Source organism: Anticarsia gemmatalis, chromosome 3 (assembly GCF_050436995.1).
Source record: "Anticarsia gemmatalis isolate Benzon Research Colony breed Stoneville strain chromosome 3, ilAntGemm2 primary, whole genome shotgun sequence".
Lineage (NCBI taxonomy): Eukaryota > Metazoa > Arthropoda > Insecta > Lepidoptera > Erebidae > Anticarsia > Anticarsia gemmatalis.
In genome coordinates this window covers 1826277-1853504 of record NC_134747.1, presented here as the reverse complement: position 1 = coordinate 1853504, position 27228 = coordinate 1826277, and the positions used below count along the sequence as shown (strand labels likewise).

Genomic DNA, 27228 nt, shown 5'->3' with positions numbered 1-27228 from the left:
TATATTCTCTACTATAATTCATTTGTATGATGATGATCACAATATGAATGTTAAAAAAGGGTTCAAAAGTTAGGTTCTCTCATCTTTACACATTGTATGGAAAGTTAGGAAACCAGCAAATAACAAACTGGTAAATCGTATTTATATTGGACCGGAAGTTGCAACTAGATGAAAGTGCCTAGTTTTTATATCTCCTACTAAAAGAAAATTGATATTGATGGACAATCCAAAATATTTTCTTGGCTCACATTCAACATTTCATTGAGAGTTAAAATGAAACATAAGCAAAATTAACTTAACAGCGCAATTTATTTACGATTAATCAATAATTAACAAAACATTCGATCTTATTCTAGAGAACATACAATACGCTTAACTTCTAGTTAAGTAGGTATACTTAAACGAAAACATTTCTTATGATAACGAACAACAAACACACCGATCGATCAAACTTAATAGATTTTTTATTAAAATAGAATCCCAATTCGTGCTTAACATCAAAAACTTTTTGTTATTTCTCCTAGACCTATCATTGGTAGGTACAATAGCATCGATTCGTGTTTGATTAAGAATCAAAGAACCTAATGTGAGAAACTCGTGATCGCATGCTCGCATTTACTTAAACAGAACATAAGTATGAAACGAGATTTGAATATACTAGTATTAGCACAACGAATGATTTCTTCAGACCTCAACCTAATGTTTTACAAAACACATTTTCCAATCACAGATATCCTCAATCTACAATAGATATTTCACAAAGCCAAATAAAAATGCAAGTAAACGAACTTGAATAAACATTTAAATTCGGGATTACTACCTTTCTTGTGCAAGATTCAAATTTAATCTTAAAGTTAGCAAAATACCTGACTTTTGACAGTCTTATTTAATGAGGTATTTTCTAATAGTGTGGAAGTAGAGCGTCCTCTTGTTCCTTCTCCCTCTGACGAACAGCCACTGCCGTCTCCACGAGGAGGTACAGGCACTTGAACTTGTCCTGGTCTACCTCGGACCCTCGCGGCACCACCTGAAGTTACGACCCCAAGTCAAATTAATTTAGACCAGATTAACAATAAAACCAAGAATTCCAGCCAAATTCTATCATATAATAATCGAAGTTTCAATTTAGAAGAACACAATCATCAGGTTTTTAAACTATCAGGTGATGCCGGCATTAAAACACTAGACGCCCATTTCTACGATACAATAATGAAAATCAAATGTATTTGGTATAAAATTTATTTACACAACAAACACAAATTCGTTTTTACAAACAAAAATACTCTTATACTCCTAGAGATATAAAAGTAAGGCTTGATTTCAAAGTACTTAATGTTTTAACACCGACTTCGCCTACAGTTAGATATGTACACAAAGTTGGCTATTTCCAAATAAATGTTTGATACAGCTCTAGAATTAATAGTCAGAAAGAAATTTGGAAGAAAAGAGACGTATATAATACGAAATGCATGCACTATTTTAGAATAGAAGAAGAAAAAGATCAAAATTAGTGATAACTATTAAAACCAGACCAAATAATGAAAAAATCTTAAAGGGAACAGAACTAAATACAAAAGCATCTATCAGAAGACGTTTTGTCTCCTAAAAATCACTTAAATAATCGTTAAGTATGGCACCACATGTCAGTGGTAGCCACTTCCAGTTCCACGGCGACGGGGGGCGGTGGCGGCGGCTGCGGGGGCGGGCTCACCTGCATGCGCCGGCGCAACGGATGCGGCAACTGCGGCAGATGGGCCAGCTGAGGGTGAGCGAGGGTCTGCCACTCCTCGCTGCTTGATACCGCCTCCGCGGGCTGGTCAGCCATGTCCTCGGTCGTTGTCACTGTCACTACTGAAGCTGTGCTGCTAAAAGGGAATTCAATTTGTTGGAAGAACAACTAGTTAAGACTGGCTTAGAGAGACTACTATAAAAAGCTTTATTTCTAGATATCGGAGACATTATGAAATTGCTGAAAACCTCGTAAAAAAGAAATCAATTGAACAGAATAATTGAATTTGCGGACATTCATGCTAACTGAAGCCTGGGTAAAAACTTACTCTCTGACGGCTGGGTGCAGATCATGGTCTTCAGGCCCGTACCGTATGACAGACTGCCACACCGAGGGGTCATACTTGACCTCCTCCTCACTAATAGTGCTCGAGTAACCTTCTTCTCCATCCCCGAGCTCGTCTCCATCACTACGGTAGACCAGCAGGCCGTCTCCGTAGTCATGAGCTCGACCGTCGGCACCGTTCTGAGGAAAGGACTTTAAGTTGGGGTACTTAAGGATTTGAAGCCTTAGTTGACAGCAGATGGATCTTAATCGTCTACTTCCAAGCAGGTTTGAGAAAACCTAAACTCTTTTAAAAACTTACAACTCTTCGCTGCAGAAGAATAACAGACTGCAATTCACGGTTTCAAAAATCAGTGTATACTTAGGCAGTTACAAACGTGCGAACTACGTCATAATAAAAAAAAACATAGGAATGTGACAATGCGTAAGTGCGAGCGAGAGACTCCGATAAAATGACATGACATAGTTCGCACGTTTGAAATGGTTCCAGTATAGAAAAAAATCTTTAAAATTGGAAAGCTTTCTAACCTCAACAACAATTCCATCCCATGCGGCAACATTGACGCTGTCTGGCGCGACTCCGAGGCCTGAAGTGGAAGCTCCAGCGAGACCAACCATGGGTCCCACTCCAGCCATAGCCCCCGGCTGCTTCCTACCTCGTCGCGATATAGTGTAATGCAGCGGATCATGACCCTCGCGTCTGATCATCTCGGGCAGAATGCGCCGGCGAGCGTTTATGAACCAGTTGCATACCTTGTGGAAAGGAATGGAATGGAACGAATGGAAGAAAAGATGAGTGATGACCTACAATCTTCATCTCAAATTGTAGTGGCAATGATTTATGATTTCATAGGATTTTTCAGTGTTCTACAAAGATTGCGAACAAGAGTGAGTTTGCGTGCTGCTGTTTCTTTTCGACAGACAATGCCAAAAAAAATGTAGCATGTTGATTTAAAAAAAAATAGTGGGAATTCCCAGCGCCTATGAGCTAAGAAATTGTACGGCTACGTAAAATATTAAAGACATCTTAAACTTTCACCTTACCTGCAAAACAGTGAGGTTAGCTTCCTGACTGAGCGCCAGTTTCTCCGCGTCGCTAGGATACGCGTTATAACGATGATCATACAGCCATCTCTTCAAGATTTTCACGGAATGCTTTGGCAAATTCCCGCGACGTTTACGAACTGATCCGACTATCACCGTCTATAACATTGTTATAAAATGAATAAGTCCGAAGTGAATAAACAATATTTGATGAAACCAATTGCAGATAAGATCGTATTGCTATGGGTCAGTCGGAACGCGGCACGGATCATTAAAGAAGATTCTCTTGAAAACGGAATGAGAAGAATTACAGTTTTAATGAGGAACGAAAGTAGAGGCAGAAGAGAAAATTACGGGAACGAATGTCAGCTCTTTAAACTACGACTTACCGGGGCATGCGGCGGCGGTGGTGGATGTCTCGGATGTGTCATAGCCGGATGCCGTCCCTCAGGGTCCCACGTGGGTCCGTCGGTCCGTCGATGGTGTGTCATGTAGAGCTGGTGGTCGCCCACCTGCGGCGGTGGGGGGTGGCGGACCGCCATGGCATTGTGGCGCCCCTCCGCGTCCCAGTCCGTGCCGCTCTCGTTGTCCTCCGTCGATGACGTCGAAGGGAAACGATCGCGCGCTGTTATACAGTAAAGCCTTATGATGCAAGTTTATTACTCGTTGCTTATGGAAAAAATAATTTTTTGCGTCGTCCAAGCGCTAAATAAATGATTTTATTGCTTGAATATCGAGTGAAAACTATACATGTATCTAATAATTTAGTGTAGATCAAATAAAGCTTTACTTTCGGCACATAAATCTATCGCAAAAAGCTCAATCGAAGCGAATTAGATCGTAGTTTCTTAAACAATTGCTATTTATTGAAATAAGGTGAGTACCCTACCCACATTTCAATTATTTGCAAATGAAAATTGATAAAAATTGGATCGTGAAATTATTGAAAAATAGTTGCACTGTGTCTCAAAACATTTGAAAAATTTATCAACAACTATTTTTGGTCACGTGATGACGCTAAGTTTTCCGTGACAGAAAACTTGTAAACAACTTTAGACATTTAACTCATACTTACCTACCTTACTCTTCTGCAGGTACCTGTATAAAATAGACTATACCTAGTAGATTTTGCTATCATCACAGAAATACTTACGCAATTTGATCTTCATAACTTTGATCACGGATCTAGGCAGCGTGGCGAATTTACCAAATAATCAACAAAGTGGAATTCCCGCCACGAAACTTCAAGTTTTTGACATTAGCTGTTAATTACTGAAATCTACAATTGACATCACAGAAATAACAGAAAAATGGTGCAAAATAAACAAAATAATAATATGCGATGGTAAGTCAAAGACCGCTCTGTAAGGAATGAATTCTTTTCTATTTTTTGTTTCGAAAATCGATGCGCTTTTGTGACAATTGACAACGACATGCATTGTCACTTGTCATTTTTTGAAATTTGGAAAAAAAGAATTTATTTTGTGCCAGCAGTTTATAATATGCAAACTTTTTGTTGACAACCAAAAAGTTTGATCAAGCATTGTGACTAAACTTTTAGGTAATATTCAACCTCAGCACTATAATGTTATTATTTAACACACTGTTGTGGTTTGTAAAATGAACCATTTAGTTAAGTGGTTAGTGTTGTCATTATTTTGTACTATTTATTACTGTTTTACTCGAAATGTGTATACTGATTAATCACCCACTTTTTGCTCTTTGCGGGAGGCAGAGGGTGACCAAATTCCCCGAGACCAAACTCCAATAACACTTTGCTCGATTCGAGAATCGAACCAACGACCCTGTGTTATGCAGTATCACGAAGCAGGTACTGTATAAATTCTCTGCAACTCGTATAAGCTTATTAAGTTATTCTACTTCTGTGAAGGTACGAGTATCTATGTTATCTACCAACCTACTACAACTACGCTATACGTTGCGAAAAAGTAGTTGGTAGACTTGGTAGACTTACTTACTAGACACGGGTGAAACCTGCCAACGAGGTATATAAAATCTCTATGTAGCAATATGGTGAAGCTCACGCCCCAAAACAATAATTATAATAATAATTTATATGAAAGAAAGATATGAAAGAGACGTACATAATAATTTTCACACTTGTTGTTTTAGTATCTACATCACCTGGATGTGATGTATCATTACCAATCCCTGTGTGTACGTCCGTGTAGGGACTAACCGCTGAAACTATATAGTCACCTATTCGCAGAGACGTTTACTATAAGTTAGCTAGGTTGCAATAAACGGGTATGAAATATCAATTAAAGCAAAGCAACCACTTCTAAACATTTATTTACTTTATACCTAAACAAAATAAAAAAACAAATTAAAACAGTAATATTGTAATATAGCAAAATTTAAAACAAGTCGCAATAATTAATTGAGTTATTCTATAATTCACTTGTCTCCGTCCACCTCTATTGGCGCGTCTATGGCTGGTAGGTTGAGAGGTGCGACGGCGGGCGCGGAGACCACCGCCGGAGGCCTAGGGCCCGGGGACTCCGTTCTCTTTTGACTCTTGTCCATCGTATCTGATAGTATTTCTTTGAGAGTAGACGCTAAAGCCTTCGGGTTCCCACTGCTGTCCAACTGTGGACAATTAAACTATGTCATCGTTTTTTTGCTGATCAAAATACAATAAAAAAAATCCCGACCAAATCAACTACTAGACTATTGCAAAAGATAGTTAAATTATTGTCATGTATTGTTCAATGTGAAGCGCGGATTTCAACAAGACACTTAAAAAAATACGAACACGAGTAATGTCGAATAAGCTGAAGAAGAAATTTAATATCCCAATAGTAATAAGTTTCATGATCTTCAGTCCGATAGTATAAGAGGCTATCGCTATTTGTAAAGTCTAAGTGGTTATAAAACTGACTAACCGTAATGACATGTCCGCCAAATCGTTTGTGGACGTTTTTGACTTTATGTGCAGCTTCTCTGACTATCTGCCGCGCTGCGTTGATCTCAGATTCTGGCCTGCCCAGCTCTGATAGTTTGTTCTGAAGTCTGGTTGCCGCTACCTGGGGAAACAATCACAGAAATCATATAACTAGTTTGTAGAAAGGTGGCATACATTGTGACCTAGGAGCTACTCCAACGGGCAACTAAATAAGAAGTGAAACGCCTCTGCCTTAAAATTTTGGCGTCTTCGCTAAAAATGTGGGCTAACGTCTTTTATTTACATTTTATTCATAGTTTTAAGAGAACGTGTCATATGTCCCTCCAAAAAAACGACAGATCCACAATTTCAGCTTTTCACACATACCTACAGCAAAAAAAATGAATTAAAGACAGACAAATAAAAAGAGAATAGTCACCTCGTTGTCAACTTCCAGGGCCACTACCTTTTCAGGCCATTTGACTTGCCTGTTGAATATATTGGACATACGAGGGTTCTTCGGGAACCCGACTAGGATGAACCCTTTTGCGTCTGTTTGCTGCAACATCTCTTCTTTTATGAGGTCTACTGTTAATTGCTGGAGGGGGGAAAAAAAATAATATTTATATTGGTTAGTTATCAGTTCGTAGTAACAAAATGAAAACCATCAAAAAAACAAGAAGAGCGCATATTTTAATGAGCTTTATTGTATCGCGAAAATCCGAACTTAATGGTCAAAAACTACCGTTTCACGACAGACTTAAGTCTTAGAAGATTTTTTTTCAGCCAAGGAAAATCCCCTGTTTCCAAAAATACGAATGACAATGATTTCAAGAAATGACGAATCAGGTTTATACTGCATCATCGAAATTTAAAAATAGCAAGCAAAGATATACCTTTAAGAACAGGTACTTCAGTAAATCTCCTTACCTCAGGAATATCTTCCTGAGCTTGAAGCTTATCAGCGATAAGTCGTCCTCTCGCCGTGTCCTTCAGCGCTTCGTCTCTCACCAGCTCGCCGGGCCTGATCATGGTGTACCCTGTGATGTTGGATATGGTCTGCGACACTGTCTGGTTGCCCGCGCCTGGCACGCCGTTCACGAAGATCACGGGCAGGTGGCGGATCGGTGACATGTCGTAGACCGTGTCCTCCTAATATTGGGAACAAATAATCGTGTTACGTGTATGAGGACGTAATTTTTTCAGGAAGCTATTATGTGGAATGAAGTCTTAGCCATGTGGGAGCATGAAAGATCAAAATATCTTAAAGCTTTTTTGGTAGATCATAGAACTGTTCCTAATAACGCTATCTTAGTGCTGGTCATTTACTAGCCAACTTGTATTTTTTTGTAAGCCTAGTTTAGGCCTATTAGGTACAACATTGTAACGCAACTAGTGGTATTTAATCTAAACATTCATATTCACAATGGTACTAGATTCTAAAATGTTGATATGACAATTAAATTGGTAATTTAAGCTTACATTCTAATATCTCCATATAAAAAAATACGTTTAGTCAGTGCCCTTTTTAGTTCAGTAAGTCTTAGCTTATCATACCTACTTTACGTAATATCTGTCATAATAGTGTATAGTCTGGTTTACAAGCCTGGTATCATCACAACTGCTCTATGATGATCATTATTTTATCATCTTACCTCTGCATGATGCCTAGAGTAAAAACAACCCATTTCGTATTCCCACGATGTATCCACTTGTTTATAACTTTGTAAATTAATTATAATTATAATCCTCAATAAAATTCAAGTAAAATGACATTTCCAAATAAGATGACAGTTGTTTGAATGCCTCCTAGATTTTTGACGGTTTTCGAATTATCTTTTGTTGTGGACAGTAGCAAGAATAGAACCTGTTGGCTTAGGATTTGCGAAATAAGTTCAAGGGCTAAGTTATTGGCAATAAATACACTTGTTTTATTAAAACTGTTCACTGGCAAGCCCATTTAACACTTAGGTGTATCGGGAAAATATGTCTGCGAGTATCCCAAAACACATGTGATTACTAGGAAATAATGACAAATTGAATACGGAATAATCTCGACAATGTAACCAGGGTCATGAATAATGTAGAAGGCTTTTCAAATGATGTAAGTAATCATCTCGTCATGAATATGATATAACAGACATTAATTACCTACATTCTATGTTATGTATAATTGGACTCTCTGTTGGAATAGTAGGCTGTAATCCGTTCATACTGAAACACAGATGAACAAAAATCAACTTTAATATTTAATGAATTTCTGTCCAAGAGTGTATTCGGGAATACATTGATCAATTGGTGTTCAAATAAGCAGTTTAAAGTATTAATACATGCAATTATGTGGCCATTAGACAATACGCTTAAATTTTTAATCATAACGGCATCCTTTCGTAATGTTATTCCAAGCTCAAAGTGTTCTGTAGAGGCCCCATCTTTGCCGCCAAAATATCACCTAATGGATAAATGCTACCGATCCAAGCTGGGAGTAGTTGCAAAAGGGAATTTTTCATCGGTAACCAGTTGCCAGCGTCTTGGTATTGAGAAGAAAGGACTGGCTATCAACTTCAGTCCTCCCGAAGCTTGGGAAGAAGGCAATGAGACGCTGCAGTATACCTGCGAAGTTCTGAAGTGCGCTGAAGCAGATGGAGGACTGTCATTGGTGAATGATACGAGATTTGATTACTATAGTATTTATGCGAAGCCTTTACGTGAGTACCTTGACAGTAATATCATTCGAATTGCTACATCATACGTGGGCCACTACTTATATTTTGAGCCTAACTATGAAAAACGTTAAATATGTGAGTGAAAACTACTTTATCGTGTTCTCGGGTATTCTTATGCATGATCTAGATAGATTTTTATGTGATCGAAATATTTTTTTAATATTTTTTTTTCTTTCCCAAAGACCCCTCAAAAACAGGGTGTTTAAAAGCATAACCTGTTTCTTGTGCCGATGAAAAATCAAGGTTAATGCTATTTATTCTTGACGTTTTGGAACTAAATAAAGTCATTTAATGTCAAACTGTAGTGTATGGCGAGAAACTAATTTATTCGATAATTTTCGTGCACATAACAGCCGGTTGTTTAACAAGATGCGTTGGGGCGGGCATTGTCATTATGGCACTCGACCTGTAGGATTTTGTGGTTTTTACATATTTTAAACCAGTCTTTTGGTAAACTTTTGACTGTAAATCAATGAGAATTAACCATTCAACATTTTTCTAAAGACATTTTGGGCCGTGACACAGTTTTTATACAAAATCAAGGGACTATTTGTATCGAAGTGCTTCGAGCGCGAAAAACTTTTTCTGGATTTGGTTCATTTTAAAGCATCCATAAAGTCGACTGACGTTTACTTTTCGGCTCATGCGCATAGATCCTAGATCTGTGGTCTGTCACGATTTGATACATGTATTTTGAAGCAAAACGATAGAATTTTCAAGCATTTCTCCGCACTAATCGGCGCGAATACCTTTGCGAATTCTTGTAGAAAAAAAATTGGCTCATTTAGAAAAAAACTTCTAAACGGAAATGTTCTCTCCAAATATTTTATATCTAAGAGTGGAAATAATGTATAGGATTGTATCGATCTGTTGATGTGTCAGGAAACGAAAATGCTTAATAAATTTTCGCACAGCATTGATTTTTCCGGACACAACTGGTGACCTTGGACGACCTTCAGGAATTTCATTGGTGAGGGAAAAATAATCATGATAGAACTCTACATATTCGCGTTTTAAATTTTCAAAAGATCGGACTTTATCATCAAAATAATAAATAAGTCGATATAGACACGACTGTTTCTATAAGTCACGTCGAAAGTCGTAAAAAATATTTGCACTAAAATGTTAACATCCTAATACCATTTTCCCGCACACTTACAATTTTCGATCGACGATATTGAAAATATTTTCAGCGCAGATTTCAAAACTTTCTTAGGAATGTAGTAGTCAAAAAGGTCAAACTTTACGATGAAAATACCAAATGGGGTCTAAAACAATCAGATTCGTCAAGGCTCAAAATATAAGTAGTGACCTAAGTATGAGGCATATTTCAAAGTTTTATATTGGGAACGATAAATATCCAAGTTGCAAGAATTTCTGGTTGTTCTTAATAATTAAAAAAATATAATTGGTATATAATAGTCTTGTATCAAAATTCATCACCGCTTATTTAGGTTCGTATACTGCAGAAAGATAAGTTTGCACCCCTTACGTTATGAAAATGAATCAAATTAGAGTGGAACTGAAAACCTACATGAAATCCGTAATAATCCATACTTACCTAACGGAGAACTTTACTATTTTATTTCAGCGCACGTAAATTCCACCTGTGTACCGGCAATAGGAATGTTCTACCTGATAACTAAGAAACAGAACTACACGCTAGCAGCGCGGGAATGTAAGAACATCACCGCAGCGCCTGCCGACATTTTAAGCGAACAGCGTACTGATGCACTTGCGCAATTACTAGCTGGAGCGAGCGTTGATGCAGCCTTTGTAGGGCTCCGGAGCAAGAATGGAAGCGGTTTTGTTAGTTCTACTGGTAAGTCTCTAAAATAACCATTTACTTAACTAAAGATTCAGCAAAATGAAATAAATAAATATTGAAGTGTAATTGCAATAACTCATCTTCAGGTGACTCCCTTGAATGCACCACGTATCGTGCTTGGGCCCCCGGTCATCCAAGAAGGTATCGCAACAAGTTTGATTGCGTGCTAATCACACGACAAAGAACTTGGCGATCAGCACCGTGCAAGGCTAGCTATCCTATTCTCTGCGAGCTTATACCTGGTGGTCCATACAAGAAAGGTTCCATATTTATTTCGAGAAACCAAAATAACGGTAAATCCCATATGATTGGTTCGTGGAAATCGTTTTCTTCTTATGAATTAGTGATTGCTTAAATCTGTTTATTATTTTTAGATACCATGGTAGAGAAAAATGATGACGACTAGTGAAAATAAATAAATCGACAAGTTTAAAATATTACAAACGAGTTACTCATATTCAGTGCAACAACAAAACGCAAACTTCAAACTGACGTTAATGGCACAGACTATCCCCTCCCCCCTCACACTCTCCATGTTTGATCATAGGCCTAGGTTTTATCATTGTTTGTTTACATTAACATTTAAAATTACATTAATTTTATAAGACTCATACTTATAAACTCATAATTATCAAATAATCATCATGGGCCAAGGCAAAAGCCAATTCACTGAAGAAGAACTTCAGGATTACGAGGTAATAGCAAAATATTTGTGTGTTTTTTGTTGTCCCTCGTCTATGACTAATAAAATCCTCGTTAATTTCAGGATCTCACATATTTTACGAAGAAGGAAGTATTATAGTAAGTAATTTCAACCATTTCCTCTAGTGATTCAGTTTTAATAAAGTAAGAAAACGACTAGTCATATACCCAAAGTTAAATTAATATCCCACGAACAATGTCTTATTCTTATTACAAAACCAAAATTATAAACCTCAAATTACAATTCGTATGAAATATATTCGATCAGTTACTGTATAAAAACTTTTCACTGTAAAATAAGTGGATAATCTTAGATATAATAAACATTTTTTCATCTACTTAGGCACTCCTGTTCCTGTCATTCATCATTACTCACACCTCAATCTATGTGTATACCTTTTTTGGTTTTACCTTTTATGTAACTAATACCTATGTAAATTTCAATGTCTATTGTTACAAGCCAAATAAAGTGTTTTATACGTATATTTTTTCTTTCAGTGCTCACCAGAAATTCAAAGCATTAGCTCCTGAGAAAGTAGGTCACAATAAAAACGCCAAGTTACCAATGACGAAGATCCTACAGTATCCAGAATTAAGAGTGAATCCATTCAGAGATAGAATATGTAAAGTGTTCAGCTCTAGTAACGATGGGGATTGCACTTTTGAAGACTTTCTGGATATGATGTCTGTGTTTAGCGAGATGGCACCTAAAGCTGTGAAGGCAGAACATGCTTTCAGGATATTTGGTGAGTATACTTTGTTCTATTGATGAAGTATGCTAGGTAGTTCATAAGAGGAAGAATTAACATAAGTGTACCAGTTATAAGATAGTTACTAGTAACTTAAATTTTTCGACAAGTTTTGTTTTTCAATAGTACTTATGTTTTATTAACAGAGTTTATGTAGGTACTTAGGAAATAAATAGTTAGATATTTTTTTTATAAAATAATGTATTACACTAAACAGAGTAACCTGGTATATAGTGCTAGGAAGATGTAGTTGTGAAGGTCAGTATTATGGGAGAAATATCATTGAGCCATATTGATAGCATGTAAAATGAATCATATGGCAACAGTTGAAAAGAGTATGGTTAAATCATTTTCAGATTTTGATGGTGATGACATGATCGGTGTATCAGACCTGCGAGAAGTGATAGAGAGATTGTGTGGTCCTGAACTGAAGCTCTGTGATGCAGAGATCCAGCAGTTGGTGCAGAATGTACTGGAAGAGGCTGACTTAGATGACGATGGAGCATTGTCTTTTGCCGAGTTTGAACACATCATTGATAAGAGTTCTGACTTTTGCCAGTGAGTATTGAAGAAAATTGTAGATTTATTGACTATCTTAACTGATATTCTATATTTGGAACAGTGAGCAAATTATAAGGCTATAAGTTCTGTAGACTGGATTGTCAATTAACCATATGATTATGAGTTTCTTATTGGTACAGTACAGGTTATTGATTTATCTGTTTTCAATTTGTAATCCAGGTATAATAGAACCTTAGCCTTATTTAAAAACTTGAATATTTTACAAAATTTTAACAATATGGCATTAGATTCATCCAGTCATTGCATGATTCAGCTGGCTTATCAGTTGTGAAATTAACTCTGAAAATGTGCCAATATGAATCAAATTTCATGTTAAGTATGGTGATAAAATTTAATATTAATCTCCTTTCCTCATTCAAATATTTGTAACATTACCTTTGATTTCCTTTATCCAACTACTAGCTGACTCGCGCAACTTCGCTGGCGTCACATAAGAGAGAATGGGTCAAAATTTTCCCCGTTTTTGTAACATTTTTCACTGGTACTCTGCTACCAGATTTAACTTGATATTTCTGTTATCCTCAAGCTCAAGTCTCCACACTCCCAAATATCTAAACATGGCTTTTTATTAATTTGTGTTTCATTTATGTTTACAGTGCATTTAGAATAAGGTTGTAACAAGAAGATCTGCAACGAAATACTCAACGGAGCATCTCAAATAGTTTGTACATTGTCAATAAGTATAGTAAATATGCAACTCAATATGTAAAACCTTTTTATATCTTAGTGTTTGTATTGTAACATAATGCTAGCTTGATATGGCAACTCAGTTATTATATAAAAGATTTTAACACCTCTACTTTTGGGTATAACAGGTGTGATAATAATATGTACCTATACCTACCTATGAAAATTGTACTTGCTTTCACTGGCCAACCCTTTAGGAATGTGTCCAGAATTTTCAGATTAGATTTACAGAAGGCTGTAGAACAGTGGTTCCCAACCAGTGGTCCATGAAAGTCAAAATATGGTCCATGAATTACTTTAAAATTTTCGGGATGGTTATTACACTTTATTTTTAATATAAGTACATAATGGTCCCTGCTAACAGTAATAATATAAAAGTGGGACTCAGGAAAGGTTGGGAACCCCTGCTCTAGCGGTCTACAAGGAAGGCTTTTGTGCCAGACAGTGGAACACTGATTGAAACAGAAGCTTTACACTCCTTACTCAGATAAATATTATCAACTTAATAATAACAGGTATCTCTTCAATTTAATTAAACTAAAATGTTGTAAGATTTGTTTACCACATTGAGCTAGAATGGTATTCATTATTTTACTATGGAATGTCTAATCGAAATATAGCTACAATTTTCAAAATCCTTAGTGAAAAATATGAGACAGCAAACAGTGTGGCACAAACTTATGATACAAAAGTAATGTAATTATAAATTGATCATACTGAATAGTAACAATACATATAAAGTTATGTACCTTTTTGTAGTGGACAATACAATATTCCAACTGTCCTATTAATAGTAGCATCTGAATTGGTCTGAATCTATGCATTATTTAGCTACAATTTTCAAAATGCTATGAAAAAATAAGAGACAGCAAACAGTGTGGCACATGATACAAAAGTAAGGTGTAATTATAAATTTATTATGAATGGAAATTCTTATGGGTTTGTTACATGACAGAACATTTATGTAGTGGACAATTAAGTTCCAAATGTCTTTTTAATAATACTGTCTGAATCTATTTATTATTCAAACAAATGAACATGCACAAAACTAGATACAAAAGCTGAAATGACTCCTGAATAATTTTTCTAGTAAATTAATTGATGATGTTGAAATAACATCAAGTCCAGCTTTATGTTAAGGTTGTAAGTCTCAAACATTGTCTCAAAGTACTTTATATGAATGAAACTCCTTAGATATTATTACAGTAATTAATTGGTGTTATTTTTTATCATTTTTATAATGTAATAGTTTATGATTACTAGATCTATAGCTTTTAAGTAATGCATTTATGATGTCTTCCTCATAATTTTTGTAATATTTTTTATTTATAAAAATATTCTATGTATTGTGAATCTCTTGTTTACAATCAATGTTTTTGTGTAATGTGATAATTTAGATGATTTATTGTGTTTTTCCTAGAGCAGTTTTCTGGAATGCCAAATATATTGAAGTATTAAAATTATGTTTCTTCTATTTAATGTTTACTTTAATCCTGTTGATATAAGCAAATATTTTTTTGTTATCATTGTCATAAATACCAAATTTTACAGATCACAAAGTTAGCTGTTTACTTCTACATATTCATCAAGTCAATTCAATTCAACAAGTAATTTTTAGAAGTTGAAATAAAACAATGATGAAAGGAATATAAAAAATATTTATTACATAAACTTATTAAAAAAACAGTTTGAGACTTTGCTTACTCTACATTAGTAAACAATCAATTCTGTAGATAGCCTGGCAACTTCATCCTCATGAATATCCAAGTAGTGAAGAAAGATACTATGATACAAAGGAAAGCAACTGATATAAGAAGAATTCTGTTCAGTTTAGGAGTGGAGGGATTGTGTGTACGGTCCAATATGATGAACCCAACGCCCCCCAGAGAAAACAGGAAGCTTGACGCCAACCCTTCCATGATGTATTGCCCGTTTACACGGTTCGGCATAAAGGCTACCGGCCTACTGTGCCCATGTTCGTCCGTCGTCGATCCCACGCTCGGCGGCTCCACAATCACGTCATATATTATCCCTACAAAAGAAAACACAAATAAGAACCACTCAACACCAAATCCAATAAGATAATCATTAGAATTACATGAAAACAAGCTCCTAACCTCCGGTCACCAAAAAGTACGAAAGCAAAACCAATGAAAATGTGGTCATAGCGGACGGAGGTTGAAGCCATGTCGGTTTTTTAATTTTAATATTAGGAATCTCTAGAACTGTGAACGGGAGTGCGAATAAAGCTTCCATTTTTCGAATTTATTCTGAACCGACGAACGAATTTGATGAAAGCCTGTTGACGTCAATGACAGCTGCTACTACTGCGGTATAATGATGTGCCCAAATAGTCGACTACGTCGTATTACTAAAAGCCCTGATGTAGTAAGACTAAAAGCGTAAAATAATCTCTTTGAAGCTGCAGTAGATGTTTCTTGCCACTTTGATTACGCAAATTATGATCAAGGCATTATCGAAGACCAGAAAAGGTATTACGCCGGTTGTTATATTCAAATATTTTGATAATAAATAGCGTGTAGCTTTTTAGTCTATTTCATACTCAAGAATCATTTACACTTTAGTCGATTTGCCATTTGTCAAAATATTGAGGCGTTCTTAGTAGGCACGTTCCGTTGTATACGTTTTAAAAATATTTTTTTGAATCTATTTGTTTTACGATTATAGAAATATTTACGAACCGAAATTCTTAAATTGTTAAAATAAACAGTTTAAATTTCTAATTATTATGCTTTCTTTGCTAGGATGTACGCTTCATATTGCATTACAAAAATAAACTTCTTGTAAATACAATGTATAACGAAACGCTTTCAGGGCGAATTTTGCACACGCCAATAAAAACGTAGCTATTGCATTAAATGTTTACACGCGATTGGTTAAAATTTTAGAATCGATTTCAAATTCTTTATGTAGCCAATAGGACTTAAGGATTCTTAGTGTGACAATGAGAACAACATTTTGGTAATTGTCAAATTACACGATTCGATTTTGTAGTAAAATTGAGCAAAAGTTCGTTCCCACATTTTTATCCGTTTAGCGACGGCTGCTAATTTTTTTTATCATATTTCCTATCTCAAAATGTGTTAGCTGTGACCGTGTTAAGTGTGATCAGTGACTTTATTCGGTTTTTATTAGTAACTTTGGAGGAGTCGTGAAAATGTGTTAATTTTACGCACAAAATGATATGGACTGTGGATATTTCACTAATATTACGATGAAGGGTGGTTTATGTGTTATCTACACGTCGCTGCTGACAATTTCAGTGCTTTCCAGGTAAGTTATAATGGAAAAATCTGCAGTAACTGGTAGGTCTTGTGTCCACGCAGCTGTTTCATGAAAACTGTTGTTCACAGTTGTGCTCTCTTCATTTTGGTGGTTTCGGAAGCTCTCCAAGGCGAGGGCGGTGTGGAAGCAAAGGTTGATTTATCGGGGCTGCATAATGTCAGTCAGAAAGCCGGGGTCAGTGATCGAGAAGTGGGTCCAGAGGATAGTCCTGAAGCGCAGTTGGTTGAGGACACGAAGAAAGGCGCTGAAAATGAGGAGCATGAGATGACGTTCCCGGACACCCTGTCACTGAACTCTGTGACCACAGATGGGTAAGTCATTTTGTAATGTTTTTATGGAGCAGTGAAAGTGCACCGTTCCGTTGAATGATTCTGTTGGCCTTCACTGGGTTTATATTCTTCATTATCATTTTTAACTCAGCCTGCTGTAAATTTTATAATAAAACAATAAATCTTTCTTACTTTATAATTAACTGCCTCATCAATTATTAACAACCAGTATCTAACTACAAAAGTAATTTTCTTAAAGCAAAATTATACAGATATTATATTTAGTCATCTATCACATTCTTTTAGTCCAATTGAGTTTCCCATTGCCTGGCAATGGCCTCTGCCTAACACATATCACTAGGAATACTATTTCTATTATATTTCAAGTCATAATCCTAAGCTCCACATGACTTAAGACATTATCTTTCTAATCTAATACAAAACCAAAGTAATGATGCTTAGGCCTAATCACTTTAATGATGGCATGCAAGCCTTATCTTATCATATTGATTGAATACTATGTTCATTAAGATTTACTTGTATAGATAGTGAAAACTGCTTACTTAATCTTTATCTTGAATAGAAATCTTGTTAGTATCTGTTATACTTCTAATTTCATGATTATGAACACCATTTTGTCCATATTTGTGATTAATTATTCTTATTAGACTAATTCATAATCACTACTACACTTCTCTTCTAAGTGTAACAATTGGTCCTATAGATACTTTACTAGTCTTATTTATTCTAGGCTTGATTTTCACATTGTCTAAAAGCAATTTTATTTGAGGAAAGATTCTCCATACATCATTTACTAGAAACTTCTCAAATATTAAATATTAACCTGTGTTAGAAACATTGTAGTTCACAGATTTTAGTTTCAGTTAATCCCATAGTCCTTTCCAATTTGTAGTATAATAAACTCGTACAAAACTTACGAATTTCTTCCATGACTAACACCAATACAAACATTGGTAGATAATCTTGTGAATCAGTTACCAAAGATAATAAAGTTTTACTGCACTAATCTCTTAGAAGATACCTTCTATCTTATCTACTGGGCCACTGACTGAAGAAGGCTTGGCCATTGCACACTATCTAGATATAAAAAATTGTGTTAGGCTGTGACACAAATATTCGGAACGAGACTATAAGGCGCTCCACCCACTGCACTGCGCCCCGTCGCATAGCCCGGGATGGCAGATTTTTGCTATGGCATTTTACCGGGCATTTCTGAGTCGGCAGTGTGTTATGCTAGGCGTGATTTCTTTATAAATTGAGATACTTGCACACAATGGTAAAATCTGCCGTCCCGCGCTACGTGTTGGGGTGCGGTGCAGTGTGCAGAGCGTCTAAGGCTTAGCCGGGCGGCAAAACCGTGTAGATGAGCCCAATCGGCACAAGTCGAACAAATGAGTCGAGCAAGTTTTGTTGTTCGATAAATATTGCCGAATCGAACGTATTGAACCGAATATGTATAGATCAACCCGATCGGCATAAGCCGAGCAAGTGAGTCGAGCAGGTTTTGTTATTCGACAAATATTGCAGAATCAAAAGTGCCGAACGAAATATGTGTAGCAAGTAGCCTTATAGTTTGTGTGACAAAAAACAGTACTATTGTTATAAAAACAGTTATTTGAATGTCTGTGCTCTCAGTTGAAACATATGACATTATTGTTATGATAGAAAAAATAGTGTAGCTGTAAATGATGTATTTTTGGATGGTCTACGTTTGTTTTCGTATGGTTAGTAGATTTGTCTTGCAATCTTATATAAAGTCATGAGCTTTCTTCGCAAATATAACCATGAATATCATAATTTATCTTAATTTTTTTGTAATTAATCGTCTTTTCTGACTATAAGCTATGTTTTAACACAATATCTTCTCAAAACTATCTTTCGGAAATCATAAAAGAATTAGGTCACAACTGTCAGTTTTCCATGTTACGAGTTCAAGGGCTGTCATTTAATATACCTGACATTTTGGAGCTCTGCCCACCATTTTTGACAACTAGAGCGCGAAGGAGACACGCCAGATGTCGATAGCTGATGTCCCGTGTAGTAAAAATAAAACATTAACATAGGGCTTTTGAAAACACCACACGTTGATAAGAATACACGCCCATCAAAAACGTAATCAATGAGATCTTTTCAATTGCTAAAACACTAACTGACCATTTCTATGAAGAAAGATCATGACATTTTATTCACCTCAATATGGGAGAAATAACTCACATTAAAATCTTATTGTCTGTTTGACTTACAACATCATCTATTAATCTAAAAATTAAGTAGGTACTACATATAATCCTATCCCTCTTCTATCTCTCTATTTAGCCCATTTTTACCCACTGTTGAGTAGAGACCACTCCATCAGTTCGCCATTTTCTACGATCCTGTGCTTGTCTCATAACTCTTAAACCTACATTTTACCTACAGCCCCTAAATCGACGTTCTTCGTTTGTCTATACGTTATGGGGACAGCGCCCAATCGTTGGACTTAACCGTCACTAGATGTCCCGTTAAATAAAACGTCTATGACGTCAGTAGGGCTGCCATTCTTCACTAGTTTTATGACTCTGTTCTAGTTAGAAGGACGTCCGGTAATGTCCGGTGCGTTGTTTGATCATTTTATTAATTACCTTGAAATAGTTACGTTAACTTGCTTCCGTGTGTAAAAAATTGTGCTGTTATGATTTATAACACGAATTTTGATCGCTTTAATCGTATATTTCAGTTGTTTTCTTGTTGTGTTTTATTGTATAATACGTAATAGTTTAAGTTTCCCCATGAAGCCGACATAGCCATTTGTTGGCTAAAGGCCCTGCCAATAAATTTAATAAAAAAGAGAGATTTATTTATGTAGTTTCGTAAAATTCGGCTTAGTAACTGAAAACTCATACTCAAAATGTAATCATGAAACATCAACTCATCTTCAAGCCATGATGAGAATTCAAATCTTAATGTTTTGCGATGTCATCATATCCTATCATAGCTGTAAATAGCAGTACAGATTACTAAATACCTAGTTACTATGTAAGCAGCAGCCCTGTTACTGGTAGGCGTGGTTTGTCAAACCCGCATAATTTTAGACATAATCTCTGTTCGTTGACCTTGCGTGGCGCGGGGTTACGATTGATTCTGTCGCCTTATGCTTATCGGAGACTGATGATACTACGCAGTCTTTGTAGGCTAAAAAGGAACATATGGCGGCAAGCAATATAATCAAAATCAAATCATTTATTCATTTATGTCAAATATTGACACGGTCAAATATACAGTCAGGAATAAAAATGGTTAATTGAAAGCTAAAACTTATGTTATGATAAAATAAAAATGACTTAGACATAGTTGACGCTACTATGTCGCTCCGTTGCTGGGCAAATACTTCCACGATTTCTAACTTATCCTGTCGCCTTAGAAAGATGACGATAAATAAAGAGTTAGCTACTAATTACTATGTTAATTACTTCTAATTGACTACTAGTAAATACTATATTTTACATTAATATACTTCATCAACTGACAAATCATATTAATCCAGGACTAAAATATATCGATTCTGATTATAAAACATATATACTAAATATTCAAGTATATTTCAGTATAGTTGCAAGTGATATATAAGGCGAGACAGCTTCAATGCTAAAATGTAATCGCATATGCATATGGTCCGCCCATCTGTTCAAACGACTATATAAATGCAGCAGACAGATGACTAAGTTATACAGTATTTATGAGTTAATAAGCTGTAATAAGAAGTTTACGTCCAATATTATAGTTTGTTGCTTAGTTAAATATTGTCAGATATTCGCAAAATAGAATCTCTTGTATGCTTTATTCTCTTTGCATAAGAAAACGTGAATCCATCACATTTTGGATAAAACTGTTTAAAATTAATTAAGGAATGACATTTTTATTAAAAGCGTAACTGACAAACAACAGAGTAACCGTCTATTATAATTCATCTCTTTCATTCATCATTCATGAAGCAGATGTCGTCACGCGATCTGTTTCTGTCGCTTGTATGGCTGCTTCCTGTCATGAACCCTCGTCGAGCTTAAATTCCCTTAGCCCAACTCCTCTTTAGAATATTGCATGAACGAAAATTGTATCTGTTCGTTACCGTAGATAAATGTATCAAACGTATTTCACAGGTTTATGTTCAAATTAAATTAGAAATAACTATCACTTGCTCCAACGGTGAAAGAATATATCGTGTTGCGACCTAGCATGGTAGGTGTTCTTTAGAACACTAACACTTTCTTTAGCTGTTGGGTTATGAAAGTGCAAAATCCACAACCCGCACTTGGCCAGCATGGTGGACTCAAGGCCTAACCCCCTTCCTCATTACGGGAGGAGACCCCTGCCCAGCAGTGCGACATTCATGTTAAATTCAAATAGACAAAATACTCTAGCTTTATTACCCTACCTTGTAGAATTTCCTCGATACGCTTTATGACGTTGAAGGAAATTTCCCTCAACTTTCCCCGGTTTTGTGTGTAACCCTAGAGTTATTTTAGAATGAACCGTGGGCCCTCTATTTCGAGCACCACGTACGTTGACACACGCATATTCGCGGTTGTATTTTTAACCATCGATCGGTCTTGACATCGCCCGCATAGTTTGCACATAGCTCTTTGAATGTCAGGTAGATTTACATGCTTCAAATTCATAAAACTATGTCCTTACTTATTTATTATATTATACTAGAGGCCGCCCGCAACTTCGTCCGCTTGGAAACTCTTCCCGAGTAAATCCTGATCCCTCGGTAACCCTTATCATCATGCACAGACTAATTCAATCCACTGCTTAGTATGTTATCTAATATCACACGGAGATTAAATGGATCATAGACTATTCACCTTTGCCGAACAACTTTAATCGTAATATAAAGTTACGTTTAGGTTATTCGGACAGATAACTTGAGAATTTTTTGTTTCTTCTTACTTCAAAATCCATTCATTCTATAATGTATCTGCTGAAGTTTTATACGTTTAATTATTTCCGTAATAATTATGTACAAACAATTTAAAAAACAGCTTTTGTCGTAGCAGAGACCTTGTCGCAAACCTATGTATATAAAACGCAAGCAATAATCAGCTGATCGTACAAAAACATAGTTTTGCACACTTCTTTAGCCTTATAATGATCTTTAATGGATCCTATCTACATAGGCGATGATATTATGTAAATATGATCGTGTAAGTGTATCTAGCCGTTAGGGGCCGCGTGTTGAATTGATTTTCCCCGCAATGATTACTTTTACCGACGTGCGCTGATTTCAATCAACACCATGCTTTAACCTTGAAACGTTTCATTTGGTGTGATCGATGTAAATAAAATTGTTTTTCCGGGCTGATATTTATATTAACAGCTCTACAACTTTGCGTGTTATAAATATTATCCCAATTATTGTTAATATAGGAATATAGCTTTCTGCTGCTGAAAGAATATTTAATTTTGTGTATTCCTTTCTTGTTTATATCTTTGGTTTTGGTTTCGCAGTTTTACAAATAAACTCTGTTAACAAATAATAAAGAAAATCTTATTAAGTCTTTGATTCTATAAAAAACAAATCTAACCCTGATCACATGAAAAAAAAACTCGAATAGGTTTTTAAATTTTTACCCATTGCTGTCTCACTTCTGGGCAAATGTCTCGTCCCAAATTGAGGGAGGCATTAAGCCTAAAAGGTAGATATCAAGCTTATTTTACATAGTGAAGTATTCAAGTGACTATATGATTACGAATTCAAGAAAATCCCTCTTGTTTACGAAAACATAGAGAGTATAGTAAGCACGTAGAAAGAAGACCTAGTAGATATGATATGTAACAGACACGTGTTGTTGAATCAGTTGCGTGATAAGTTGTATGTTGAGATAATTATCACCATTCATGTTGATAATGCGTAGTAACCTTGGTTATTGCTTGATGCCTCTGATAAGAATACCGGTGCTTAAAATAGAATATAATATTATTGAGATGCCCCATCTGCAAGCAAAGTGCTCGACTAATTGTATACATACATAAAATCACGCCTTTTTCCCGAAGAGGTAGGCAGAGACAGAGAGGAAGAAATAACGCCCATTGGTACGATCTTACAAACTTCCCTTGCTTCATATAGCGACCGGTTTCACCACTTCTTGAATGCGTATCAATAAAAACAATTGTCATAATTACACCTTATAAACGGTTACCGGTAACTTGACCACGTAAGCATAAAAACAAATATTTTATGGACATAAAATCTGTTACAATATCCATACATTGTCCTGACATCTATGCTAGCCGAAGCTGTGTTACAGATGCCAGTGTTTTCACCCTTATTTAAGCATCACATCACTCATAAGCAGTAAAACTGGTCCCCACATTGATATTAACGCGAGCAAATCCTTCGTACGTATATGAAGATCCAGATTAGTTGTAAAACTTTTTCCTCCAAATGTTTTATATAAATTTTTGTTTATCGATACTCAGCCCATCGGATACTGCGCACATCCGATCGATTGTATTATAACCTTGAAATGTACTTATACGAAATTTTAAACGCAAATTCGACGTCTCATTGAATGTTTTATGCGTAATTCACCTCACGAGTGCATACTCGTAAAAACGGTTTATATTTTCTCATAATTTTGCTGGTAACATTATGCTAAAATACAGTTTTAAGGCTCATATAGGCATTACTGGCTTAACGCAGAATAATTTTTAAAAAGTATTTTCTATAATATGTTAAATAATGTAAACGTGTTTGAAACGGAAAACAACGTGGGGATATACCATACGTTTAACCTCCGTTTAACTCCCACTTGGTCAGCTTGTGGACTCGAGACCTTACCCCTTCTTCATTCCGGGAGGAGACCCTTGCCCAGCAGTTAGACATTAATGGGCTCAAGACCCGTTTTGTAGTATATATTCATTAGTTATATGTAAAAAGTCGAAGGGCTTCTTATTCCACTTTCTATCACACCCAGGTGTCTATGCCGCTATTCTGAATATCTACCATTAATACCACTACGATATCAATCACGTTTTTGCTTACAACTTGATGAATTTAATGCTAACTAGACCGCGTACGCGCCCAGGAAAATTACTGAATTTACCATTTTTGGAAAGGAAATTGCGTACCAATATTTTTTTTTTATCGTACTATGTCTACAATTAAAAAAAATGATGTTAATTGAGCGTTAAAGTAAACAATAATAAAAATCCATTTTTGTTGTTTTTTCTTGAACATTATTCAAAACTCACACGCAAAGTTTAATGAACTGATTGATAAATTACCCTTTTTATTTATTCGTTATAGGTGAAGTAAAGTTATATTAGAACTTTACTTTATTTTCGCCTAGATCTCAATCAACTACGCTTTACCAATAAAAAACATGAAGAATCTAATCAACCAAAAAATATCTTAATATCAGCATAACCTTAACCAAAATGATTTTGTTTTTCACACGTGACCTGAAAATATTTCACAGGAATTTTCCCACCAGACACAATTCAAGACAATTTATATTCTCAGCTATTTGATATAAGTGATGTGAGTTTTTGCGCCCACAGAATTTCATCAAAACACTATTTCTCATGCAAACGGCTCAGACTAGTCACGTTTTGTTAAAAGCTTTAGTGTGGCGTGATGTTTTGAAAATATCACAACTATTTTGTATAAATAGTTGTATATTTGTTTATATTCTAGATTTATTATAGTTCAAAATGTCCGTATGAGACAGGCTTGAAGGACTAAAGAAAATAACAAACTTACCTACATCTATCCTTATAAATATTCGGATTTATAATATTAGTAGGATGAACATCCCATATAATCTAGTTCACCTTTAAGTACTTTTTTCGTTTTCTATTCGCTGTCACACACTACAAAGTCCTTTTCAACCAAAGTGAAGACTATCTTTTTGAAATAACTAAAAGTACTGATAACAAGAAAAACCGAGAAATCACTGACACTATTAAAATTTACTCTCACTGTAAACACGTAACAGTAAAGATTAAGATCAAAGCCGATGTTTACAAAGGCATCTTCAAAATTGATTTAGTAGTATGTAAAGCTAGGTTAATTGTTTTTACTGCATATCATATTTTAAAGACTTCCACTATCCTGTATTTTTGTGTAAAAACGATGTTGTCTGTGGCTCACAAGGAAAAAACATATATAGTCTATATTATTCCCCGTAAAGTTATCTATATAATTAGCTTAACGTCTATTCCAATCATTCCCTACTGCTGCAGTGTCCTACAGTCCCGTCCTCACCTTTATCCCTGATTCCTATTCTATTAAGCTGAATCCCCACAACTGCCTAATTTCCCTTTGATTTTCCAGTTAAAAGTAAGTTTCCCAGAGACTTTCGACGTCTGGCAGAGCGACTGTTTGAAAAAACATAAGTCTAATTAATCAGCCAATAATCCAGAATATCAGAATAAAAATAATCCAGTCAGCCTGGGACCACGGCGAGTGCAACCTACGCCGAAACGTTAGACATTTTAAGGTAAAATGCGTGTTCGCGTTAATTCCCGTATTCTATTATACATTAAACATGCAACGCGAGAGTTTAAAAGTTATGAGTCTAATTAATACCCTTAACACGCTTTGAGCTGAAACATGTCGTCTACTCACTTAATATTTTCATTGTTTTTAATAACGACGAATTTCAATACTTCAAGTAAACATCGTGACTTTAGAACCTTCTACTTTATTTCAACGTCTAAAAATATCCAGCCTCAATGTATTATCTCAGAGTAAATCGAAATGCACTTTCTTTAACCCAGTTCCAAGATCATTAATACGTCATCGATGTATCATTGTTAGCGATCAAATTCGAGTGCCTCTTGCTTAGCGTTTATTTAGAGGCCACTTTCGTTTTCCGTTGCGCACCGTTAGCCTACAGTTATGAACATCAATAACCGACATTTTGTTTTTTGTTTGTATGGGTGTAAAAAATTGTTTACTTTTGCTACGACCGTGTGTAATAAAGTATTTATTTATACGTGGTTTTTAACATTACTTACTCCACACGTCTTCACTTTTACTTAGTAGAGGATCCATATATGCGGGCGATGGGTAATAATGAGTCCGGATTGACAGGCAACATTTACGAAAATGTTTAAAACCACTTCTCACTTTTTTTTCCTTTATCATATTTTCTAGCTTCAGCCATAGCTACAAGCTCTTTTTAATGTGACTGAGTTTGTAATTGTCTTAACTATACATTTATTAACGACCATACAGACACGAGTACGCGCGTATTCACATTTCTTAACTGCCATTATTGAGTGGACATTGGACAACGCACAGCCAAAACTACTGAGCGTAGAACTTTTGTATGAAGATTCCTTAGGAAGTGTAGAGGAGCACTAAGAACTTTTGGAATCGCATGCAAAAGCCATAAAATTGTTATGAAAAAATCCATTACAGCAATGCACATTGACAAATCATATGCAAACCCTTAAAGCGGACCGACTGCCTATAAATCGTCTCAGTTTATAAACACATCCACACACAATCATTCAATGATATTGAACTCATACTCTCACGATATCTCATTACTAACGATGTTATCATTGGACCATGTGCACCGGCCATCAGGTGCATACTCACAATACCTTGGCATTCCGCCATTATTATACACAGCCACTAACAATGCTGATTTATCTCGTTTACGTGGCAATTACTGTTTACAATGTCAATAGTAATGAGTTGATTTAGGGTTTATTTGGGCATAGAATAACGTGATGTTGTCTCACGTTTTGTTATACATACGGTAAAAGGTGCTTTTATTATGGTGGTATTATTCATACCCCTGTGTAACATTTTTCTTACATTGTCTGCATGAGAGAGTCCTTAACAGTTTCTTTAAGAAGGAAAAGTTTTTAGCTTTTGTCCAAGGTATCGGATTCAGAATCTAGCTTACTCTCATTCTGTAAAAGGTAGCCGCTGTTCAACAGCTTTATTTATTATCCTTTTATATACTCATATTCATCTGTAATAGCATTATGAAAGCGAAAGTAGCTATATGATCCTATTCACTGCAATACTACTGAAGTAATTTAGTTGAAATTTGGCAGAGTGATATTGGTTTATATTCCAGGTCTTTCTCCGTAATATAGTCCACCTTGCCAATAAACTTTCTCGTTTAGATAACCGAATGAAAAATGTAGCCTGTACAAAAATATAGCTGGCTTATTACTGTCCACGAAAACATAACCTGAAACTTGTTTGCTGAATACCTAAAAAGTGCAAAATTGATAATTCCCTTGGCAACCAATCAAAATCAAATCATTTAGGTCAAACTAGCTGACCCGCGCAACTTCGCTTGCGTAACATAAGAGAGAATGCGTCAA

At 35.7% G+C, this 27228-nt stretch overlaps 6 protein-coding genes across 11 annotated transcripts in view; 3 read left to right on the top strand and 3 right to left on the bottom strand.

Annotated features, from left to right (window-relative positions):
- Positions 1 to 485: 485 nt before the first annotated feature.
- Positions 486 to 4494, bottom strand: LOC142986638 (uncharacterized). 5 transcript variants are annotated; one of them, XM_076135191.1, is made up of 7 exons: positions 4272 to 4494; positions 3508 to 3743; positions 3119 to 3277; positions 2603 to 2827; positions 2058 to 2266; positions 1712 to 1865; positions 486 to 1027 (listed from the first exon to the last, which is right to left on the bottom strand). In XM_076135191.1, exons 1-7 carry the CDS (start codon positions 4285 to 4287, stop codon positions 902 to 904), a joined length of 1125 nt encoding a protein of 374 aa, XP_075991306.1. In that variant the 5' UTR covers positions 4288 to 4494; the 3' UTR covers positions 486 to 901. The 5 variants fall into 5 exon arrangements, with proteins under 5 accessions (XP_075991306.1, XP_075991310.1, XP_075991316.1 ...); XM_076135195.1 differs by having other exon boundaries at positions 1712 to 1862; XM_076135201.1 differs by having other exon boundaries at positions 2058 to 2254.
- A 919-nt stretch (positions 4495 to 5413) lies between these two features.
- LOC142986668 (adenylate kinase isoenzyme 1-like) lies at positions 5414 to 7837 on the bottom strand. Of its 2 annotated transcripts, none has more exons than XM_076135228.1 (5): positions 7679 to 7837; positions 6954 to 7175; positions 6463 to 6621; positions 6025 to 6165; positions 5414 to 5743 (listed from the first exon to the last, which is right to left on the bottom strand). In XM_076135228.1, exons 1-5 carry the CDS (start codon positions 7709 to 7711, stop codon positions 5537 to 5539), a joined length of 762 nt encoding a protein of 253 aa, XP_075991343.1. In that variant the 5' UTR covers positions 7712 to 7837; the 3' UTR covers positions 5414 to 5536. The 2 variants fall into 2 exon arrangements, with proteins under 2 accessions (XP_075991343.1, XP_075991353.1); XM_076135238.1 differs by having other exon boundaries at positions 5414 to 5728.
- A 524-nt stretch (positions 7838 to 8361) lies between these two features.
- Positions 8362 to 10983, top strand: LOC142987100 (uncharacterized). Its single transcript, XM_076135651.1, has 4 exons — positions 8362 to 8731; positions 10341 to 10571; positions 10664 to 10870; positions 10952 to 10983. The coding sequence occupies exons 1-4, from the start codon at positions 8362 to 8364 to the stop codon at positions 10981 to 10983; spliced, it is 840 nt and encodes a 279-aa protein (XP_075991766.1).
- A 108-nt stretch (positions 10984 to 11091) lies between these two features.
- LOC142987188 (calcium and integrin-binding family member 2-like) lies at positions 11092 to 14798 on the top strand. Its single transcript, XM_076135777.1, has 5 exons — positions 11092 to 11272; positions 11344 to 11378; positions 11778 to 12025; positions 12385 to 12586; positions 13207 to 14798. The coding sequence occupies exons 1-5, from the start codon at positions 11222 to 11224 to the stop codon at positions 13226 to 13228; spliced, it is 558 nt and encodes a 185-aa protein (XP_075991892.1). The 5' UTR covers positions 11092 to 11221; the 3' UTR covers positions 13229 to 14798.
- Positions 14799 to 14937: 139 nt separating this feature from the next.
- LOC142987189 (oligosaccharyltransferase complex subunit ostc-A) lies at positions 14938 to 15624 on the bottom strand. Its single transcript, XM_076135778.1, has 2 exons — positions 15415 to 15624; positions 14938 to 15329 (listed from the first exon to the last, which is right to left on the bottom strand). The coding sequence occupies exons 1-2, from the start codon at positions 15551 to 15553 to the stop codon at positions 15019 to 15021; spliced, it is 450 nt and encodes a 149-aa protein (XP_075991893.1). The 5' UTR covers positions 15554 to 15624; the 3' UTR covers positions 14938 to 15018.
- Positions 15625 to 16288: 664 nt separating this feature from the next.
- Positions 16289 to 27228, top strand: part of LOC142987186 (SUN domain-containing ossification factor) — a 103976-nt gene continuing 93036 nt past the window's right edge. The window contains exons 1-2 of the mRNA XM_076135773.1: positions 16289 to 16591; positions 16672 to 16914. Of these exons, the coding sequence (XP_075991888.1) occupies positions 16503 to 16591; positions 16672 to 16914 (332 nt within the window). The 5' untranslated portion in view covers positions 16289 to 16502. The remainder of the gene's footprint in view (positions 16592 to 16671; positions 16915 to 27228) is intronic.

What these genes read in the sequence shown, in the direction of transcription:
- LOC142987100 (XM_076135651.1), top strand. Translation starts at nt 8,362, where the DNA reads ATGTGGCCATTAGACAATACGCTTAAATTTTTAATCATAACGGCATCC. An exon ending in CGGTTTTGTTAGTTCTACTG is followed by an intron (nt 10,572 to 10,663) that starts GTAAGTCTCTAA and finishes ACTCATCTTCAG; the next exon opens with GTGACTCCCTTGAATGCACC. An exon ending in TTCGAGAAACCAAAATAACG is followed by an intron (nt 10,871 to 10,951) that starts GTAAATCCCATA and finishes TATTATTTTTAG; the next exon opens with ATACCATGGTAGAGAAAAAT.
- LOC142986638 (XM_076135191.1), bottom strand. An exon ending in CTAACCTCACTGTTTTGCAG is followed by an intron (nt 2,828 to 3,118) that starts GTAAGGTGAAAG and finishes CCTTTCCACAAG; the next exon opens with GTATGCAACTGGTTCATAAA. An exon ending in CTGCACCCAGCCGTCAGAGA is followed by an intron (nt 1,866 to 2,057) that starts GTAAGTTTTTAC and finishes ATTCCCTTTTAG; the next exon opens with CAGCACAGCTTCAGTAGTGA.
- LOC142987189 (XM_076135778.1), bottom strand. Translation starts at nt 15,553, where the DNA reads ATGGAAGCTTTATTCGCACTCCCGTTCACAGTTCTAGAGATTCCTAAT. An exon ending in GTACTTTTTGGTGACCGGAG is followed by an intron (nt 15,330 to 15,414) that starts GTTAGGAGCTTG and finishes TTTCTTTTGTAG; the next exon opens with GGATAATATATGACGTGATT.
- LOC142987188 (XM_076135777.1), top strand. Translation starts at nt 11,222, where the DNA reads ATGGGCCAAGGCAAAAGCCAATTCACTGAAGAAGAACTTCAGGATTAC. An exon ending in AAGAACTTCAGGATTACGAG is followed by an intron (nt 11,273 to 11,343) that starts GTAATAGCAAAA and finishes CGTTAATTTCAG; the next exon opens with GATCTCACATATTTTACGAA. An exon ending in ACGAAGAAGGAAGTATTATA is followed by an intron (nt 11,379 to 11,777) that starts GTAAGTAATTTC and finishes TTTTTCTTTCAG; the next exon opens with TGCTCACCAGAAATTCAAAG.
- LOC142986668 (XM_076135228.1), bottom strand. Translation starts at nt 7,711, where the DNA reads ATGGGTTGTTTTTACTCTAGGCATCATGCAGAG. An exon ending in CTCAGGAAGATATTCCTGAG is followed by an intron (nt 6,622 to 6,953) that starts GTAAGGAGATTT and finishes TCCCCCCTCCAG; the next exon opens with CAATTAACAGTAGACCTCAT. An exon ending in TTGGCGGACATGTCATTACG is followed by an intron (nt 5,744 to 6,024) that starts GTTAGTCAGTTT and finishes ACGATGACATAG; the next exon opens with TTTAATTGTCCACAGTTGGA.